Source organism: Thunnus maccoyii, chromosome 7 (genome assembly GCF_910596095.1).
Source record: "Thunnus maccoyii chromosome 7, fThuMac1.1, whole genome shotgun sequence".
NCBI classification, from domain to species: domain Eukaryota; kingdom Metazoa; phylum Chordata; class Actinopteri; order Scombriformes; family Scombridae; genus Thunnus; species Thunnus maccoyii.
In genome coordinates, this window is record NC_056539.1 from 15361987 (window position 1) to 15383083 (window position 21097).

Here is a 21097-nt window from a genome sequence, read left to right on the forward strand (position 1 = left end):
AGAAAACCAAAACAATGAGCTGAAAAACAGTAAACACTTGTAGAGCTGAGGGGACCTGTAGAGTATAGGTTTGCCACTAAGGTCGCATACAAGTAGTCATGTGATCCATTCGTAATAAAAAAAAATTATTATACCTGCTTTGACTGATCATTTTAGACACTGAATGTGTGTGTTTGCGCCTGGTAACACGCCTGTTGGGAAGCCTCCCTCAGGGTCAAGCCAATATAACACACCCCAACTCACATTGCATGAGAAGGCACAAAAAGGGGAATAAAACTGACAAAATATGCCCGTAGAAAGCCACAGATAGGATATGACAATAATAAAAAAAACACAATAATAATAAAGAGTAATCTCTTATGGATACAAATGGCCAATAAATAGCATAAATCAAAAGCAATGGTCTTGCCAACAGTCCCTAGACAACTCAAATTTATCTCCATACTCTGCTCCTGACTTAAAAGAAAGAGAGAGGAGAGAAAACTGCTAAAAGGGAAAACTGGAGAGGCCATTTAGTGATTTGAGCAGTGAAGCTTCTCCGCTGCCAAGGACATGTAAGAGAGACAGAGAGACTGCGAGTGCCTCTCAATACATCAGATGTCAGGAGTGCTCCCTCCCACTCAGACGAATGGATCTTCTTTTGGAAAGCCCATAAGAGTTAGAGCAATCTAAGGTCGGTGAGCTACACAAAAAACAAAGTAAAAGTCAAAAATCGAACAATCAAAAGGCCTTATGACTGAAAACTGCAAAATACTAAGTAGAATCTTTGTGTGGGGAGGTAAGTGTCAAAAATGTCTAAATTACATTCATATTGACAAAAGGAAAATATTGCATCGACAAAAAATATCTATTTTCATCCTTGGGCTGCCTCTTTTTCTTTGTTTTTTCATCAGAGAGGGAGGCGAGGCGAGGCAGAGAAATGTACTGCGGCAAGCTCAGGCCTCTCGAAGCCACTCGTTTTGAGCATCTGGCTTGATTGTAAAAACGTTTCCCTCTTCTTTAATCAATGGAAACTCAACTATCCTGATTCATGGGGCACTCTGGAGTATATAAATATCTTCTGACAAGCTTGACTGCGTTCTCCCCCTGCCAGCTCCAGACCACCAGCCTGCCACCCTCCTAGTGTTCACAATATTCAACTCCTCTTTACTTCCTTATTTCTTTTCCTTTTCCCAACCATCTGTCTGTTTTTATCTCTCTGTCTTATATATAAGCTCTCTAAAGTTTGCTTTGGCTAAGACTCTAATCAGTCATTCTTTAGAGGGACTGCACAACTGCAACATGACAATTTCTGGCAGAAGATAAGGCCGGACAGATTAAATACAATGTTCAGTGTTGGAAAATTTAAGGAAAAAGGCAAAAAGGGAAAACAATGAAACCTTCATCAGCAGTGAACAGTGGAAATATTTTTCTTCAACATTTATCCTCATTATCTTCTGGCAGCCTTTTTTGTTTAATTTTTTTCCCTTATCTCAACAATAGAGAAAAGATTTCTTCATCAATTTCCATTACTGAGGGGTGATTAAAAATCTGCAAAGCAAATCCATGAAGTGCTTGAGATTCAATACATGCTATAATGCTATATTAAATCAGACACAGTGTTGTCATGAAGCATAGTCACAGGCACTGCCTTACTTTTGATAAGTCGCTGTCCAGTGAAAACTATGTATCTCCATATCCGCTCATGTATAATTTTTCAAATAAACTGAAGAATTGTGTTCTTTTATGGGTTGAGAACAATATCCTACTTCTTAAGCTACATAAACCATGTAAAACCCAATTGGATTATGATAAAAATGCACAGTCACACACCTGAAACCAGGGCTGTTTTCCCAGCTTATGAAAAGTTGATGTTATCAGAATCATCAGAGAAGGAAGCATCCATAGAGATGTAAACACGTCGATATAAATCACAGTTTTACTAAAAAAGGGAAAAATTGTTATTTATGCTCAAGTTACCATCCTGTGTCTCTACTTAATGGAGACATAAAACTGTATGTCAAGGCGCCTGGTCTGCATCTAGAGTCAGTACTGCCTAATTTATCTATAAGACTTTGCTTAACAAAGATTTGCATCAGACAACTTCAGACAGCTTTTACATGTTATAGATACGGTGTCTAAAATACTGTCCCCATGTGCAATGCTGTCTGTTGATGCTTTAAACTTGGATGGATTTAAACTTACTGTTTTATGTTTGGACAACCTGACCTATTGGATGGTACTCTTGGACCTTTAGCTTCTTACAGTTGATCTTTTGTTAAGAATCTTGGTGTGATTTTTGACGGCTCCTTCAAATCTGATAAACAGATTAATTCAGTTGTCAAAACTAGTTTTTTTCAGTTAAGACTTTGAGGCAAGGCAAACACCTTTCTCTCTCTCAAAGATTTTGAGAGAGTTATTCATGCTTTTATTACCTTTCGGCTAGACTATTGTAATTCTTTGTATGTGGGTGTAGAGCAGTCGTCTCTTCGTCATCTGCAGTCAGTACAAAATGCAGGCACTCGTCTTCTAAGTGGTTAAAGAAAGCGTGATCACATAACACTAGTATTGGCCTCTCTCCAGTGGCTTCCTGTCCATTTTAGGATTGATTTTAAGGTTTTATTGCTTGTTTTCAAGGTTTTAAATGAGCCGGCGCCACCTTATCCAGCAGAACTCCTGCATCACCATACTCCAGTTAGAGCCCTGAGGTTGACCAACGAGATGCTCTTGGATGTTTTGAGATCCAGGCACAAAAATAGCCATGTGCCACGGTCCTTGCCAGCAGCACTAAAAATCATCTATAAGTTTAATACTATCTCAGGTTACAAGATAAATTTGAATACATTTATAAATGAATAAATTTTATTTATTATTTATTTACTCCCTCTGAACCCAGTTATAACCTGACCTTTATAACAAAGACTCCACAGTTTTTCTGACATTTTTAATTAATGCAACCTCAGCATTTTTTAAGATCTTAAATGAACTTTTAATGCGCCAAGCACCTCCTTCTTTTATGTACCTACAGCCACAAACAGCAAAGTGTACCTGTTTTGTCCCTTCGAATCAACCCTTGTCACTTCATCATTTGTTGCATTTAATGACTGTTGTAAATTCAAAACTTGGTTTTGTCTCTTGCCTGTATAAAGAAATAAAAGACAAACTGAATAGACCTGTAGGTTCTGTTGCTATATGGAATGTTGATCTAAAAGACTATGATCTGAATGTAAATTGTCAGTATTGTCAGTATGAAATAACATTACTTTTTTCCCACAGTTATAATAATTAATGACTGAACTATAAATTATTCCTAAGGTCTTACTTAACACACAGAAAAAGATGCAAATTAAGAATAACTCAAATCCTGTATGCACCTCATGTGTTCAAAAATCAGAATACATGCATATAATGTGGGAATGCTCAAAAGTGTACTGGTTTTGGATTCAAATTGCTTCCATCCTCTCGATATATTGGATAGTTCTGTACCCTGTCTTCCACAAAACATATTACTAAATGATGAATCAACCCTAAGCCTATCTGTACATAGGACAAGAGTCTTGCAGGATTATCAGCACAAATAAAACTTCTGGTAATGAAATGAAAACCTCTCTATAATATTGGCATATTCCAATGGAAGCTGTGATTTGACAAAGTCTTGTCATTTATCTGTAATCTGCTGTTGTAGCACCTGTGTGGGTGGACTGTGGATTCCAAGATCCCATCAGACAACTGTTATGAATATAGTAAATATGACTGTATGTATATTGTAAGCTTGGCAGCTACAGCAAACCCTCTATTAGGTATTTGTTTTGTTTGAAACACATAATTTAATAATGCTTGCATTTTTTTCTTATGTTTTTTTTAATGTGTTTACTTATTTATTCTTTTTTTCTGCAGCCAAAGGGTACAGGGTATATTTAATTTTGGAGTCAATGTTCCTTGCATGAGTGCATCCAGCCTCTTTTTTGTTATATCCCTATACCTTCACCAAACTAAATGGGAAAAAGCAATTTAAAAAAAGTTGTCTCACAAAAAAAGTTGATGTTTTAAAGATCAATTGTTTCCTCAGAACACCAACAATACTCTGATGAACATCTGGCCATGGATGAGTGTTTATAATTACTAGTTTATGGTGAGTCAGATTTTACACAACATAATTAACCATGGTCACACTAACAATAATGAATAATCTTTAAATAAAACTGTCTCAAACAGACAAACTTCACATTGTATTTTGTTAATAAAAATACCCTGTGAAGGTGACAGTGAGTGAATCAGAATGAGTGATGATGATAACATCTGATGACATGTGAGAGAAGATTTGTTATGTTGACATGAGTAGGTTAGATAAGACATCCATAAAATGTGAATTTGTGAATATTGCTCACCCAGATCTATTGCTATACTGTACAAGAACACATCACCTATTTGATGTACAGCTCAAAAGGCCTTGACTATTTGGGACCTAACAGACAGAAATACCACTATGTGCATTTCTGTTCTTCAGTCTGCCATATAAGTTGGATTGTATTGACTGAATTGATTGTAAAGCCAGATGAGTCTATGAGTTGTGCTTATCAATGGACCCCATTAAACACTTGTCACCCCTGGGGAATTTCTTTGACCATGCAAGTCATTGTCAGCAGATAGCAGTCTGACTAATCAATGAGTGCTTAATTACATCTGGTGCACGGTCCAGAGGTGCAGTAAAACAATATGCCCGCACTGTCAGTGTCATCCTTTGTAGAGACAGATGGTACTTTAGTCAGCGACATTGTGAGGATGCATTCACAAAAGAATTTGGGACTTAGCTGAAAATGTCAACAGTTGGAGTATGTGACGAAACAAATGTGACAAGACAAGATAAGAATGTCATTTAGATTTCACTCTAAAAAACAATTAGGGCTCTCTTATCGCTTTTAGGAATCTTTGCCTCTTGACACAATACACTACAATAGGCCAAGACTTAATGTTTACAGATTAACAAAGTCTTGAATTCTCTACTGTGATTTTGCAGTCTTAAGTGGCATAAAGAGATGATCTCAACAAGTAAAGCTATTTAAATATGGGGGTTCATATGTGAAAATGTGCATATTCCTCACACCATCCAATCAACTAAAGCAATCAGTAGGTTTGTAACAACGTCTTGAGGAAATAAATAATCGTAAATTGGCATAATGTTGAACTTTTACTTAAGACTGCATTGTCAAGGTCGTCACCATACTGTATGTTATCTTCAGGCAATGAAGTCAAAAAAGGCTTTTAATGGTTTAGAATGACTGTCAGAGGACCTGTTGGCTGAGCCACCTACTGTATCTGTAGGCCATCACTGGCTTGATCAGCATAGGGCTGACAATAAAGTGAATTAAGCCTCATCTAAATGTAAATGAGTTTTTATACCTTTGGCAAACAGCTTACATAACAAGTGACTATTTTAATAAACCAATTAGATTTTATTCTGTGCTATACTAACACAACAAAATAAAATCTGTTTCATGAAAATGTACATGGGATGCAGATAGCTGTCGACCTAAGGAAGGAAAGAGAGCTCGACACAAAACCTCACTGAGTTATAGGTCTGCATAAATTTCAAATGAAAACGTCTGCTTGAAATACCGTGTTTCAGCAATTCAATCTGGTTTGAGAGGAGCAAAATAGACATAGGCTGTCATGGAAGACCATTTCAATAGCTTTGAAAAATATACATGCCTGTGCAACATGCAATGCATGTGGCAGGAACTTACACAGTAGTCTCCAATTTCCTTCCTGTCATTGACATCATACTGAATGTATGAAAAACAGCGGCTCATTTTATAAGCCTTACTGATATGTTTCAATATTTAATATACTAAATCTACTGTAAACACAATATAGCATGCTCCTGGTTAGGTGAACCTAGAAATCTTATGTTGTTTAAAATCCTCTACCTATAATAAGACTTGGTGAGTTAACAGACCCAGTTTTTTTCTACAGTTTAGATGTAGCTGGTTGCTCTGGCAAACATCACATTCAAGGTTTTAGCCATGCTAGCAGCATGGCTCTAGGGATGTTAATGTCGGTCAGTTGGTCAGACCACCACTTTGGTCCAGACTGAAATATTGTGACAACTATTTGATGGATTACTGTGAAATTTTGCTCAGACATTCATGGTCCCAGAGGGTGAATCCTACTGACTTTGGTGAACACCTGACATTTCCTCTAGCGCCACCATGAAAGCTGGCATTTATGCTTCGGAGTGAAATATTTTGACAACTGTCAAATGGATTGCTATGAAATTTACAACAGATATGAGTCCCTAAAGGTTTCTTCTAGCACCACCATGAGGTTGACGTTTTAGCTCTTTATTGAAACATTCTGACAACTATTGGATAGATTGCTGTGAAATGTCTCCACACATTCAAGATCACCAGATGATGAATCTTTGATCTCCTGACTCGTCACCTAACACCATCACTGGGTTAAAATTTACTTTTTACATATAGCAAATTACTTTGCTATATGACCAAATATGTGCCAAATTAATGGCATTCCCATCAGCCTCATCTGTATTTTCTGTTCAGTGCTAATTAGAAAATGTTTGTATACAAACACACTAAACCAAGATGGTGAACATGGTAAGCATGATACCTGCTATACATCAACAAGCTACCATTATCATTGTCAGCATGTTAGCATGCCAATGTGTGTGTTTAGCTCAATTACAGCCTCACAGAGCCACTAGCATGACTGCAGACTCTTAGCCTCGTTATCCAAGGACTATCCTGCAAATAACAAGTTCTATGTCGTATTTAATGTAAAGTGCAACAACGCTGATTATTCAGAACTAGTATGAATACTCAAATAAATCTCCTAATACAACTTCCACTCAACAGACATTCATGTGTTCTACCAATATTGGACTATTTCTGTTTCTAACATTAAAATAAGCAGTTTTTTTCATTAAAAAGAAATAACAATGAAAATAAAGAAAATGTTAATAAGAATAAAAAAAGAACAGAGTATTTCAATCATGTCACAAATACAAAGCCATTCAGAACTGAATAATTAGATCACACTGATTAAATGTATTGTTTGTTAATAAGTAAGCAGCGACTTTAGGGAAGGGAAATCAACAGTGAAGGAAAATATAAGTACTATTTTGCTTTGTAAAAAATTCTGCTCATATTATGCCAACATTACTTAATCATTTGATAAAAATAGTGGGGTTTTATTCATTGTTCTCTTAGGTTTGATACAATCCACATAAATTACATAAAATTGTTTTTTATGAAAAATTTCAGCTTTTTATTTCATTCAATGACAATAAATGATACACATTGCATTCTTCAATATCCTAAACAAAACATTTTATAGTACAGTTACTTTAAAAGATAAAACTAATTCTGTATATTTTACAAAGGCAGTGTATTCAATCATATATGGCAAAATTATCACTGTATTGAACATATGGATGATCAGCAGAGAAGTAGATTATGCTGCAGGAGTGGGGAGTTTGGAGTATTACTTCAGGAAAAAATAACTTAAATGAACATGTTTGCAATAATTAGAAAAACTATCAGAAGATGATAGCTGCTTGGTACAAGTTAGTCAGAAATACACATATAGTATACTGTAAAATAACTAATATAGACTAAAACCAAGACTCACTTTAAAGTAAGACTGACAAAATCAGTGATCTTTTAATGACACAGAAACAAGACAATTGTTTGATATTAGCTGACAAACATCAATTCATGCCCCATTCTAACTTTAGTAATGCATTTACTGGAAAGATATTAATATCAATACCATAAATCATTCAGGAGATACATCTGGAGCCAGAGACACTGGTATGTTAGCTGATCTCAGTGTGGGAGGTCACTGCCCATTAATCAATGTCTAAGCTCCTCGGGCCATGTCATCTGGGAAAAAAGCTAATTTATAAAAAGGGCAATCACTACACCAATATCTCAGCACAATCCTCCTAATGTAACATGTTTAGATCTTTACATACCACTACTATATTTATGCACTCACCTTCACATGCCTCTTGTTTACAGAGTACAAAACTGTGGATTAGGTTCCCTATTTCCTCATCCATCCCTTTGCACGATTGTTTTTCATCTTTTGGATGAATGAGTAAAGTAGGACATGTGACAGCTACAACAAAACCGTACCTATTTATGTGTGATCAGCTGACCTCTAGCTCTTTGAAAATCAAGCGTATCAGAAACAATACATTAGTAATAATCATCTTTGAAGAACAACATTGACAATGACACCAAGGCCAGACATCAAAAAGTAAACAGAGTGAAGTTAAAGCTTATCTCAGCCTGCAGAAACTAAAATGGGCTTGTCTGTGGAAATATGAAATCTGAGTGCCGTCTGAACCTAATCTCCACACAGAGATTCAGTCCCAGAGAGGCCTGCTGATTCCGTGATTTACTCTGCCTACTTGTGTGCTTGAGTGTGTGCCTGTGTGTGGGTATAACCAACTGACCTTGTCAGTGGTGAAAAAATACTTTATTTTAATTGTCGTGCTATTCAGCTTTCAGAAATAGTGACAAACAAAGAACATTCATAAAGGACACTGGAGAATATTAACTTCGTCTTACTGTATGACTAGTTCCAACAAAAGAGATGGACAAGGTAACAGGTCAATCACCCTTTCAGGTGTATGTAATATATTTCTCTTTTTAACCACACTGGTGCCATGACTCTACATCAACACTATACTGTACTGTACTATACTGTACATGCTCAGACACAGTAAAGCCACATGTATATACATTAAGTTACACCTAACAGCACAGTGGAAAGCTGCAGCAAGAAAATAACTCCCTAACACCTGCTCTAAAGCCCCTGCGCTGACTTCTAGTTATTCATCATAAAGATTTTAAGATCTTAGCACTTGTCTATAAATCTTTATATGAACTCGTCCCTGACAGTACTGTTGCCAAGATATGTCATGTCCCTGACAGAACTCTCGGATCCACAGACTCACATTTGGTTGCTAAAAACTCAGAAAATTGCTGAAGCTGCCTTTTGTATATTAATAAATCTAATATAATAATTATTATTATTATTATTATTCATTATTATTGTTGTTGTTATTGCTTAGATTACTAGACGTAGAGGTAGTAGTATTAGTTGGGGTTTATGTCTTCTTCAATGTTAATGGAGATGGTCGTCCTGATGACTGGTGAAAATGGATGAGCATGTCAAAGATACAAAACCTGGTGTGAGAAAGCTCTACTTCCAGCTGATTTCTTGTTTATTCTCAGACTATATAAATACGCCACATCTAATAAACAAGGATTGTGGGCTGGAACATATACTCTGATAAGGTTGGATAAATTAGTGGTTCTCAAACTTTTTCACATCAAGGACCCCTATACTGACACAAATTACACCACGGACCCCCCAGTCACCTAAGATTTTAGATTTTAGATGTTTTATTACAGAAGGTGAATGAAAACCATGACCAAAATAGTCATACATTCTATTATTGTGTTACCTATGGATGGAATTATAGTGAAAAACATTATTCCCCTTTTTGCTGGGGACCCCCTGGAACCCCCCTAAGGACCCGAAGGGGTCCCCGGACCCCACTTTGCAAACCACTGAAATAAATAACATGGAGCTAATCCATGCAAAGATATAAAATTCAAAAGGATCTTAAAGACAGATTTGAATAGACAACCAATGCAGTGAGCCTAGAATTTGTGCACTGTGGTCAAACATATTAGATTTTCCTGTAATGAGAATTCTAGCTGCGTTATTTTGAACAAGCTGGAGGTGTTTGATGGAAACTTTAGGCCAGAGTAGGTGGCATTAAAATAATCCAGTTTTGATTGAACAAAAGAGTGTGTCAGAGTTTCTGTATCAGCGACTAAAAGGATGAGATGGACCTTAGATGTGGAGGAGTGCTGTTTTTGTAATATGAGACGCATCACACAGAGAAAACAGATGCTGCAAAATTGTACATCAATCAAGATTATTGGTAATGTGTGAAAATAACTATGTGTCCAACTGAGGGAACAGTTAAGGTATCAGTCTTATTGTACTGGAGGGGACAAGAACATGGTGCTACTTTCTTGTACATATTACAAGGGCTACAGAGCAAACTAATCATCACATTCAAAGTTTTTCGACAATGTTTCCTAGAACATTTTGGTCAAAATTGTTATTTTCCATTTTTTTCTCGTGTTTTCAAAGATGTATGGGAAACCTTGCAGTTAGGTTAAATGATGTGTTAATGATGTGCTGGTTAATGGTGTGTTTTTGATGTGATTTGATTTTGTGACTGACAAAAGGCATCAGAGCTATAAAATCCACCATACTGTCTGTAAAATATCCACCTCTTTAGTACCATGGTGTGTATGTGTGTGTCTGCTGTCTCAAGTTGCGGACAAGCCCTTACAAAATCTTGCACTGGACCATAGCACTTACACTCAATGCCAAGTAAGGAGCAAATTGGGTCACAAAAAAATATAAAAAACATGGATTACTACTTTAGCTCCCAACATACCAATGTGTTTTTCAAGTTTACTACTCACCACTCTCAAAGCAAGCATCAAAAACCAGATGGCCTTTTCGCGGAGATCCTGAGTACCCTGGTGGGCTCACCATCAGCTTGTTCACATTCCCCACCAAGGCATCCTCTCCTCCAGTTTCACTGCCTGAAGAACAAGTGCAGTATGTAAGAACATGTTAAGTCTCACTTCATCCAAAGGTGTTTGTAAAAGTTTAGGCTAACTTTATTTCAAATTAAGTAAAGTATACACACCGTCAGGATTTAAGCGGTCCTTGGCTTTTATAAGATCTATCAGTAAGTCTCTAATGTAAAATAACACAGGCCTGAATTATTGTCCTCAAAATCCTTTGCTGTCATGTACAACCCTGTGCCCCCACTAAATCAAAATTATAGATAAAAATGTACTAATTTCAATACAAATTTCAATAAATTTACATGTCAATCCTTAGAAATAGTGATGTATGTATGTATCCTACTTTTCAAATACTGAAACTTTATATTTACTTACAATAAGATAAGATAAAAAGAAAGTAACAACAATAAATAACAAAGCATATAAAGGCTAAAAGAAGTTTATTTTTCTGTTAACAGCACAAGTGATTGTTGCACTTCTGCATAAAGACATGTTTGTTTTTTTACCACAATGCTTCTAGTACTGTACATCAAAAATACAAAGCCTGGACTTTTTATTTTATCATAATTATTCCTTTTTGTATCATTTATTTTTATTTATTATGGAAATGCTTTTGTGTGAATATACCGATCCATTAAATTTCATTTATTATTTTTATATAATTTACATTTTGTGCATTTGTATTTTATTTATTTTTTGCTCCATCTGCACAATTGCGCTATTTGTACAACAGACATTATAAACCATTTATTTTGTAACTTTTCATAAAGCACAGCTATATGTATTTATACACTTACTAATCTGTCCTTAAGAATCCCATATCCACACTCATTGGAATTAAATGAAAAGCTAAATTCCTTATAATGTTACAGAGTCTCGGCACCTCAGTTATTGTTATTAAGCACTTAAAAAGACAATTAGCCTAATTTTTATCATATTAATGACTATTAAAGAGGCACGTGACAAGACAGAGTTTAAGTTATTGTTACTAGATGGGAAAACCTTCAAAACATTCAAAAGGTGGGCTATTTCACATTACATTTATTTTCACATTTCGTTTCCAAACATTACCAATGTAAATTAATATTGCAGTAAATCACAAACCTACATTTACCCTTTATTAATTTAGTCTTAGTCATTGTAATTACAGACCTGTCAGTGAATTTGGCCTGTGCTGTTGGTAGTGCTTAACTTATCCTTTTGTTTGCATTAGTTCACGGATTCTGGCTTTAATTGAAGTGGGTAGCGGCCAAGTGCGAAGTTAGGCAACCATGAAGCAGCCACACATACCGACAGCTAGCTCAAGTAGCTACACAGGGGGGAGCTAGCCGTCACCACTCCAGGTAACAGCTAGCTAGCAGATACTCTTAGCCAATACACCTGCACTATCGCTCGTTCTTACAGCCAATTAGTCAAAGTTATTGCGTGCAGTATATTGTATACACAGTATGACTGGCTAACGTCGGTAGCAGCAAAGCTAGCTCATAACAAGCTGGTGACATGAGTCTTGTTTACATCAATGTACCTGCTAGCTACAAGGTTAGCACACTACACACATAAGCGTCAATATAGAGACACGCAGCAGGCTCGAAACACGAAGCCACTATTTGACAGACACGTGGGTATCACGCGACGCCTTCTGCGTGCATAGCAATGAAGAGGAAGCCAGGTAAGGCTCGTATTTACACACCAGTCTCGACGTCTCTAACAGTGCTCTCCTCCATCTTCCTTTCCTCTGTCCACAGAGCAGCCGACGCTCTCTCTGTGTTGCCATGGCAACGGAGCAGGAGGCAGAGGGAGAGGTGCTGTCCTCTCCATCAGTGCAGAGCACCGCTGCACACATACAAAACATCAGTTTACATATACAGTGCATATGGGGAAGTTGAGTTAAATGTAGTTGTTGAATTTTATGCAAAAAAAAAGAATAATAACAGACGAATTTGACATTCATTTATACACTTAGATTTAAGTGCAAAAATAATTTAATAAAGCAAATTTAATGTCATATATAGCCCAATCTGTTGAGCAAAAACACATGTGGGCTATGTGCATAGCCTTTATCCTCAGAAATGCACAATTCCAAGACTCAAGTTATCAGAGTGACTTGGGACAATTCCTGTCTTCAAGACTATAATTCTGCTTTTGTCTGTGTCTGAAAAACACATTTTACAAACATAACTGAAGGTACCCAATTAATAGTTATGATAATACAGTTATTATAATAGGAGGAAAACCTAATATGTCAGTGTGCAACTCACTTTGGTCCTTTATATTCTAGAGGTAGGCCTAGACCTAACAGTAAACTTGAAATGACTTCCAATACACTGCCTGTACACTGTAATCAGTATATTGTTCACTCCTCCTTTATTGCAGCCACACCTGCATTTTTAATGGTATTTTCAAAGAAAAAAGCCAATCATTGCAGGCAGCAGCCAGAGATTCTGAATTATCCTGCAGATTGATTAAAGCTGGAGGTTTTCTAGACAATTGGAGCATAGATGTCATCAAGGCCAATCAAGCCTGGCCCTATTCCTTTCCCATTACAAAGGCTGCACCTGATTAAGTACATCAAATGAGCAGCCGCACAACTCCTGGAGCAAGAGGCATACAGGCTGCTGCTAATTTTCAGGTTATAAGCTGTGTGTAACAGGACCAAATGAATAAGACCAGGGAGAGGGCAATGATTTTTCTCTCTGTGTGTGATCTGTATTTGATGGCAAGCATCAACAGGCCGCTGAGTAGATAGGTCGGACTGATTATTTTTCAGATGACCGGAAGAGAATACAGAGCTGCTGTGTAATATTTTGTTAAAATTGAAAATTGAATAGCTGTCCTCCATGCTATGTCATTTCTTTAACACTATGCCAATTAAAGAGCTCTATGGTGGTACAATCATTCATTTTCAAGAGGGAGATTGAAATTGAATTATGGAGCATGAGGAGAATGAATTAGATACGCTACATGTTTCCCTTGTTTCCCAGCTCTTATCAAATAGAGACTGCATAGGAGTAGTTGTATTTATCGCATGATCCTGGCCTGTGTCTGCCAGATTTGGGCACACTTGAGAAACTGACTGTAACCTGATCGTTTGGCTGAAAATCGTACTTTTTAGTTGGCTTCTGAAAAATAGAATTTTACTAAGACATTAATTTGTAATATTTTAACATAACACTATACATAACTTGACAATATCTATCAGATATTTAAATTTTTCTATGTTGGTGAAAGGTGATATTTTCTAAGATACATTGAATCTAAAAAATAAATACTTTTCTGCGTGTTAAATCCTAAGTTTTAAATGATGTATACCATTTACACATTGCACTAAAAACTCAAGAGTTCCTGGTACCTTCATGATGTCAATATGTAGGAGCTAAAAACAGCAAAGTTTGAGTTGAATTTCATGAAATGTTTTATCTTTATGGCTTTCCTTTTCTTTTAAAGCTTCATATTCTATATTGGTGTGTCCTCCTTGAAACACGTTTGAAGAAAACGAAAAAATAGAAACACTTTCAAGAATAACCCCTCCTCTCTCTCTGCAAACATACTGCACACATGCAGTATGTTTCTTGTCATGATGTCTGCAAAGTGCAGCAATAATTTAATGAAAACATCCATCACTGGAAAACAGTATAACATGAAAGAGAAGAGGAGTACAATCCACACCATGGTCTCTCACATTTTAATTATCTCTCAAGAGAGTGTATTTTCACACGCATATCAAAACATTTTTGACCTCTAATGATTTTACATATGAATGTGCTTCACATGTAGACATCCCTGTCATGGTTAAATACAGAATCTACAGTAACTTTAAGAAACTGTGGCTATTTTTAAGTGTTGGTTGCTCGTAACTGGAGGACACAGAACATATCAAAAACTCCTTGGGGAAACAGTAGTTTTGGCACAGCAAAGGTATTTTTCAAAACTAGCTTTTCATTCTTTCAGAGAGATACGCTCTCTTCTAAATTGTAAAATGATCAAATAAGTCAGTGCTTGTACGTAGCGGTACCACAACAAAAAGAAAAAAAAACTGACACTTAGAATTTCTTGTTTTTGTCTCCAGCAGCCTTAAGCGTGATCCATTTGTGTATGTGTGAGTATGTGTGTTCGGGGGGAGGAGGGAGGCAAATCTATGTGTTTGTATTTCAGGAAGTACAGGGAAACCCTTTTTACTCTGGTCAGCTAAGAACTTCCACACATAAAGTCCATCATCAATGAAGGAGGAAGTCATGCAAAAATCAAAACACAGGGCACAAGTGGCAGCGAGTTGGAGACGGGTGGTTGTGAGAGGCACGGTGGGGGGTTTGGGGAGGGGGGGGGTTGGAGAGACCAGCCGGCAGTACACAGAGAATCACTATGGTGACAGCAATCAGGGGGCTCAGGGGAGTGAGGCTGGGTCAGAGAGGAGGGCTTGAGAGGCAGCTGACTGAAGAATCAGCCCTCACTCTGGATGATTCAACTGACAGCTCCCCCAAGGGCTCTGCCGGACCAGCCATCCCCAGAGACCACGGGCTTTACAGAACAGGGATGTGGCTAGCAGCCCTTTTTCTGAGTTGGAAAAAAAATTAAACGGAATTGAAGCCAAGATGGTAAAACTGACACATAACAACACGGTGGTGATGTTGTTGATGATACCTTCACATATCCTGCCACTGATGAAAATGTAAAAAGAGAAAATGTGCTAATTTAAAACATGTAAACAATATCATACGCCACATCCTTGAAATGTGTGTCTCTACATATTTTTTTCCTTCCCTGTATCACATAAACATCCCTTAAAACTAACAGTTTGCTAACACTTCCTCTGCTTTTCACCCACTCTTCTCCCTTTATCTGTCACTTCCTCTGTCTCTGTGTCGCTCTCTCCCTCCCTCTTTATTGTGCTGGATAGTGTCCACAGAAACAGATGGTCTGGTGTCAATAGGCTGATATTAACTGGCCGCTCTCCCCACTCTGAACCGAGAGAGCAAAAAGCACATTCAAAGCGCTGGGAATAAATCCTACGCCACGCTGATGGAGCTACTAATAAGACACCACTAAGATTAGTGGAGATGATGGCGGCCCCAATCACTACAACAACATCACCTTCATAAAAGGTTATCTTTCCTAATACACAGCCTTCAATTTCATAAACATTTTGACTTTATTTATAACTAGATGCAGATACAGCACACTGTGACTCATCATTCTGAAGTATCTTAGATATTAATGACTGAAACCAAGAATGTAGTGAATCATACTCTTGGCACAAGCCTCCCTAAATTTTTTTTTTGCTTGTTTGTTTGTTCTGTAGTTGGGATCTCCTGCCATGCCTGTGACTAGCTGCTTCGTCATCGCTGTGCCACACCCTGCTGAGGAAAAGGACAGCCACCTGACCTTGATGCTCACATCAGCCCAGCCCTGACTTTTTTTCCTTTGCTGGCTATTACAGAGAGGTACCCTTCATTTCCACTCTCTTGAGGTCTCTTGACAGTGTTCAGGTGTTTTGTTCTTTTTTACATTCCCAAATGCATCCCATACTTTGATAACCCTTTTCAACACATGAATCCACAACCTGTTTCTGTAAGAGCCTTAATTAGAAAACAGAACGGCACAATATAAGTCCTCACATCCTCCTAACTAATCCGTTTATCCTGCCTGTATGTTTGATTCGGTCAGGGAGTGAGAGCAACTATAGGCACGTTCCTTCACTGTCTATACCTGTGTTTGATAGACACACACGAAAAGAGAAGAAGAGAGGAAAATCTAGAAGATAGGAGTGGCACGGAGAGGAAGGGATGTGGCGGTGATGGTGTCGCTGTTGCTAGAACAGTCTTCCCACCTTGTGGTAGCATAGTGAACTGTAGCTGCATCAATGCGTGAGCAGTGGGGGATAGAGAGAGAGAGAGAGAGAGAGAGTGATGCAGAGAGAGATGGAGTGAGAGAGATAGAGCGAGAGAGAGGGAGGGAGGGAGAGCAAAGGAGAGAGCCAGAGGGAGTGATACGGAGAGAGAGAGAGAGAGTGACGCAGAGAGAGATGGAGTGAGAGAGATAGAGCGAGAGAGAGGGAGGGAGAGCAAAGGAGAGAGCCAGAGGGAGTGATACAGAGAGAGAGAGAGAGAGTGAGAGAGAGCAAAAGGGAGGGGAGTTTAAACTAAGTGCTATGTTTTGGGACAGGCTAATCTGCTAGCGAGCAGTGTGAGGATCGGAGCGTATTGTGTGAGCCAGTGTGCGGGGGACAGATAAGGGAGCCAGCCAGCCCGCCAAGCCGACCCACCGACCCACCGACTGCCTGACTGCCTGTTTTAATGTGCTGACTCTGGGGAGATTTTAAAAAAAAACAGCGTATTGACTCCTTAGACGCGTGCGGAGACCCTGGGCACAAACGCCACCACTACAGCCACAGCCAGCAGAGGTGCATCAGCAGACAGGGGAGAAAGAAAAAATAGAGGACTGAAAAATCACAACTCCGAAATCTGAAAATTAAAGAGGATTTTTTTTTTTTATTCCCCTCTTTTTTCCAATTGATTTCATTTTTTTCTTTCTTTCTTTTTTGTGTTCCCGGGACTGACTCCCAACCGCAGAAAAGAAAAAAGGGGAGCAAAGAACTGAAGAGAATCTGAAAATAAAAAGGACAGAACGAAAAAAGCACCGAATCTGAACATGTTCGAAATAAGCCGAACACTCAACGCTGCTTTGTTGAGCAATGAGGTAAAGAGATTTGGATTTGCTTCTTTCTCCACACCTCACCTGTGTATGTCTGCTGCCAACCATTCTGTCATGTGTGTTATTGTATGTCCGTGCGTGTGCATGTCTGTACACTTCTGTATGCTCATAGCCAGAAGACAGAGAGGATGATTGATAACAGCAGCTGTTTTTATTATATTTCCCCGGCACGATGGTCGGTACGGCGAAAAAAGGGACTGCTACGCTTCTCACGCTCATCCTGGCTTGTAATAATAAATGGAGAGCTAGTGCCCAGACTTTATATCCCCCAATTGTAACAAAACCAAGGTAGCTATCAAACCTATCAAATGTAGGCTTGCTTGTGAAATTGCCCACCTGGGGCTAAAATAGTATGTGTGCCTTCATGTGCACGTACAGTATGTAAGCGCGAGTGTGTATGCTTGTACGTGTGTGAGTTCACACATGCATTTGTGTGAGAGCAAAGTGTACTGTAATCCCCCTCTACCTCCTCTTTCTTCATGTCCCCCCCCCCCACCCCCACCCCCCACTCCTTCCTCTGTCCTTTACCATTCTCACCGTCCTTCCTACCTGCTGTTATCTGTTCTCCTTCCCTTCTACCCTCTCTCTTTTTTCCTCTCTCTCTCTTTCCCTCTCTCTCTCTCTTCCTCTTCCTCCTCCCCTCTCCTCCTGTGTCTATGTACGAGTGTGTGTGTTCTGTGAGCAGCATCTCAAGATGATGGCGAGGTACGGGCAGCTCTCGGGACTAGCAGCCAGTGGCGTGGGCTCCGTCCCCGAGACGCACTCGCCGCTATTTCCCAGGGATCTCCTGTCATCGCCAGCCCAGATGGGCTACAGGTCACCCCTGGTAAGAGGATAGACAGACCGATATATCTCCATCTCTTTAATGAACATAGGCAACATAATACCAAGAAAAGAAACAGGGAAAAAAAGATAAGCGTGGTAGTTAGTCAGTGTGCATCTGTGTGTGTGTGTGTGTGTATGAGTGAGAAGAAAAGAGCAAAAGGGCAGAAAGAGAGCAAATCAATTGTGGGATGCTGCCTGTATCCCCAGTGGATAGTATTAGTAAATATTTACATTGTTATGTTTGTTCAATTACAGACGCCTACTCTGTCTTTAGCCTCTGCCAGTCAGACTGTTATCAAGGGAATTTGAGGTGTTTGTGTGTGTGCATGCATGTGTGAGTGTGTGTCTGTATGGGTAATATATTTTATGGTGGTTGTATTTTGTTAATTCACTCAGCCTCTGCAGCTTTTGTATTTAATGTTTGTATTTGCCACTCAATGATTAATTAACTTTCATAGTGAATTAATAAATAGGCTTGTGCATGTGCACTTGCAATTCTACCATTTAGAAACTTTATATAAAAACAAAAGGGAAAATTAGCCGAAAAGGAACGATTGTTTTTCTCAGCAACCTTAGGAGATGAACAGTTGCGTAAGATGACACATTTCAAATGACATTTGATCACAACTATCAATATGGTTCAATTCCAATCAACATCTGACAAGTCACATTAGCACAGGAAGCTGGAACACTGTAGATAGATGGGATATTTTGCAGCAGAGTCAACGTTACTCTTGCCATTTACATAGAAAGGGAAGGGAATGAGAGAGAAAAAGGGGCATGAGAAAACCCTGAGCATTTAGGCAAAAGCGTTGTAAGAAAATCCCTGACTCGCCGCATTAAAGCGACATGAAGCTGTGGGTGTCTAATCCGCTGTGGGCTCTTCATTGGTTCGGCTCCCCTTCAAACTGGCTCAGATCCACACCCCAGAGCCTCCCGGAAGCCTTCATAACCCACTGTCATGCTGTTGACTGTACCCAGGGGTTTCCGTCAACTGTATGCAAATGCACGGCGAGGATAAGCGGTGAAATACGTCCGTGAGGAGTTGGGGTTTCAAAAATGTTTTTTTCAGTTTTTGCTTTGAATTCTTACACGAGTTCAAAGACGTCTGTCCACTGTTTTGTTGTTATTGTACAGCACACAAAATTACTGTGTTTCCCACTGCCAGTGTTATCTGTTGTTTGCATAAAGCTGCTGGACCATAAATTATTTGTTGAAACCAGTGGAACTAATTAGCTGAATTTATTATATAAATATGATTGACGTGTTAACGTATTTTGATGCATCTTATCGGCACTATTGAGATGGAATAACAGAATTCGAGGTGATTACTTCACTAGTCAATTCCAGGGTAGAACATGACGATCAGATTACTAGTTGCAAATTGCATTGAATTTAACAGCACAGCATATAAATGGAATTAGGAAATAAAGTGCATATGAAATGAATTCAAAACATTGTTATGAATAACTCAGTGACTATGAGGTCCTCATCATACATAGTTACATTTCTGGCAAAATGGTTTCTTAATGGTTTATTTTTGTGATTTTGCACATTAGTTATCAATGTGTTGCTGGTGATGAGGCGTGTTCCTATGTGTGTGTGTGTGTGTGTGTGTGTGTGCGCGTGTGGGGGCGAATGAGAGTGCGCATATGCGCATACGCTTGTGTATGCATTTGAAAGTGTGCTTGAGAGCGTGTGTGTGTATGTGTGCACACGCATGATTACCCTGGTTAAAAAAGACCATCGTTATAGTGATTAATGGTACCTTCATTAAGCACAGCAAGATCATTTGCATACATTAGATAAATGTGCTGGAAGATTCTGGTGGCTTTGGTGTGTAAAGCCTCAAAAGCAGCATCACATTTTTTTACCTCTGTGATATCAAAAAGGAAATAAAACTCTGTAGCCGCAGCAAACATTGCCCTGTATATCAAAAATGGAGCAATGATTTCTTTGTTTCATAAAACAGTTATTTTATCTATTAATCACTGTAACTATTGTACAATATTACCCTTCAAAATTAAGCAAATACAGTGTATTTCCAAGTAATGCACCACTGCATTAAATGAGTGCTTTGATAAATGAATAAATAGTCAAATGGTTTTGTCCTCCAACATACTACATGCCTGCAGCAAAGTTTACCATCACTTCTCCTGGCAACACTGTGTGTTCAGCTTGTTTAGAGCATTTGAGTTTGTGTTTGTGTACATGTTGTTTTCTCTGTGTGTGCTTGTTTGTGTGTGCGCATGTTCTCAGTCGTGTATCTTGTGTTTTAAGGTGTGGGACAGTGCCTTTAAAAGAGCATTCAAAGAATCAAATGCGGAATTTATCAGAACCCAGGCACACGGAGAAGAGGTTCAGCATGCAATTAACGAAATTTTAAACTAATATTCTTCGGTTCAAAATGAGTATCGGCAGTATTAGTTTACAGCTTTAGGATGACCAGGCAATCTCAGGCATGTCACCTTAGACAAAGCGGATAAAATTAAATATGAGCAAAAACTGAATTGCAAATTATTCCGTATTTCAGTCACTGAGATCTAATTTTCAAAAGCCCACATCTAAAAACCTGCAGTGCGCCGTGCTTCAGAGCTGAATGTTGTTAATTTGTAGAAAGCTCCACTGATTACCCACTGCAGGCAGCTGCCGTTCTCTATGTGACACTAGGCTTTGTTTGACAACTCCAATCTTTTCTGTTACAACATTAAAAAAAAAAAAAAAAACAGGGTTGAATTTCAAACCTGCGTGAAGAGGTTCATCACCACCACAAAAACAAACAGGAAGAGAAGACTAAAGAGGAAAGAGAGAGAGAGAGCTTGTACGTGGCACAGTCGTTGGCAAGTGTGTGTGTGTAGCTACGGTATATTAGCAGCCAGGAGATAGTTAGAGGTCATCTCTATTTCATAACAATGATTAGCTCCTTCCATCTGCCG

At 38.5% G+C, this 21097-nt stretch overlaps 2 protein-coding genes across 12 annotated transcripts in view; one reads left to right on the plus strand and one right to left on the minus strand.

Moving 5' to 3' along the window:
* Nucleotides 1–21097, minus strand: part of agbl4 (AGBL carboxypeptidase 4) — a 432805-nt gene that overhangs the window by 288775 nt on the left and 122933 nt on the right. The window contains exons 3-4 of one of the 3 annotated variants that reach the window (XM_042416278.1): nt 12319–12461; nt 10518–10640 (exon numbers count right to left, since the gene is read on the minus strand). In XM_042416278.1, the coding sequence (XP_042272212.1) occupies nt 10518–10640; nt 12319–12352 (157 nt within the window). In that variant the 5' untranslated portion in view covers nt 12353–12461. Of the gene's footprint in view, nt 1–10517; nt 10641–11780; nt 11878–12318; nt 12462–21097 lie in introns of those variants that run through there. The other 2 variants (XM_042416280.1, XM_042416279.1) reach the window with 2 other exon arrangements.
* Nucleotides 11899–21097, plus strand: part of elavl4 (ELAV like neuron-specific RNA binding protein 4) — an 80035-nt gene continuing 70836 nt past the window's right edge. For 4 of the 9 annotated variants that reach the window (XM_042416282.1, XM_042416284.1, XM_042416283.1 and 1 more), the window contains exons 1-5: nt 11899–11971; nt 15523–15727; nt 15925–16066; nt 17195–17321; nt 18022–18162. In XM_042416282.1, coding sequence (XP_042272216.1) covers nt 17274–17321; nt 18022–18162 — 189 coding nt within the window. In that variant the 5' untranslated portion in view covers nt 11899–11971; nt 15523–15727; nt 15925–16066; nt 17195–17273. Of the gene's footprint in view, nt 11972–12223; nt 12298–15522; nt 15728–15924; nt 16067–17194; nt 17322–17852; nt 18163–21097 lie in introns of those variants that run through there. The other 5 variants (XM_042416281.1, XM_042416288.1, XM_042416286.1 and 2 more) reach the window with 5 other exon arrangements.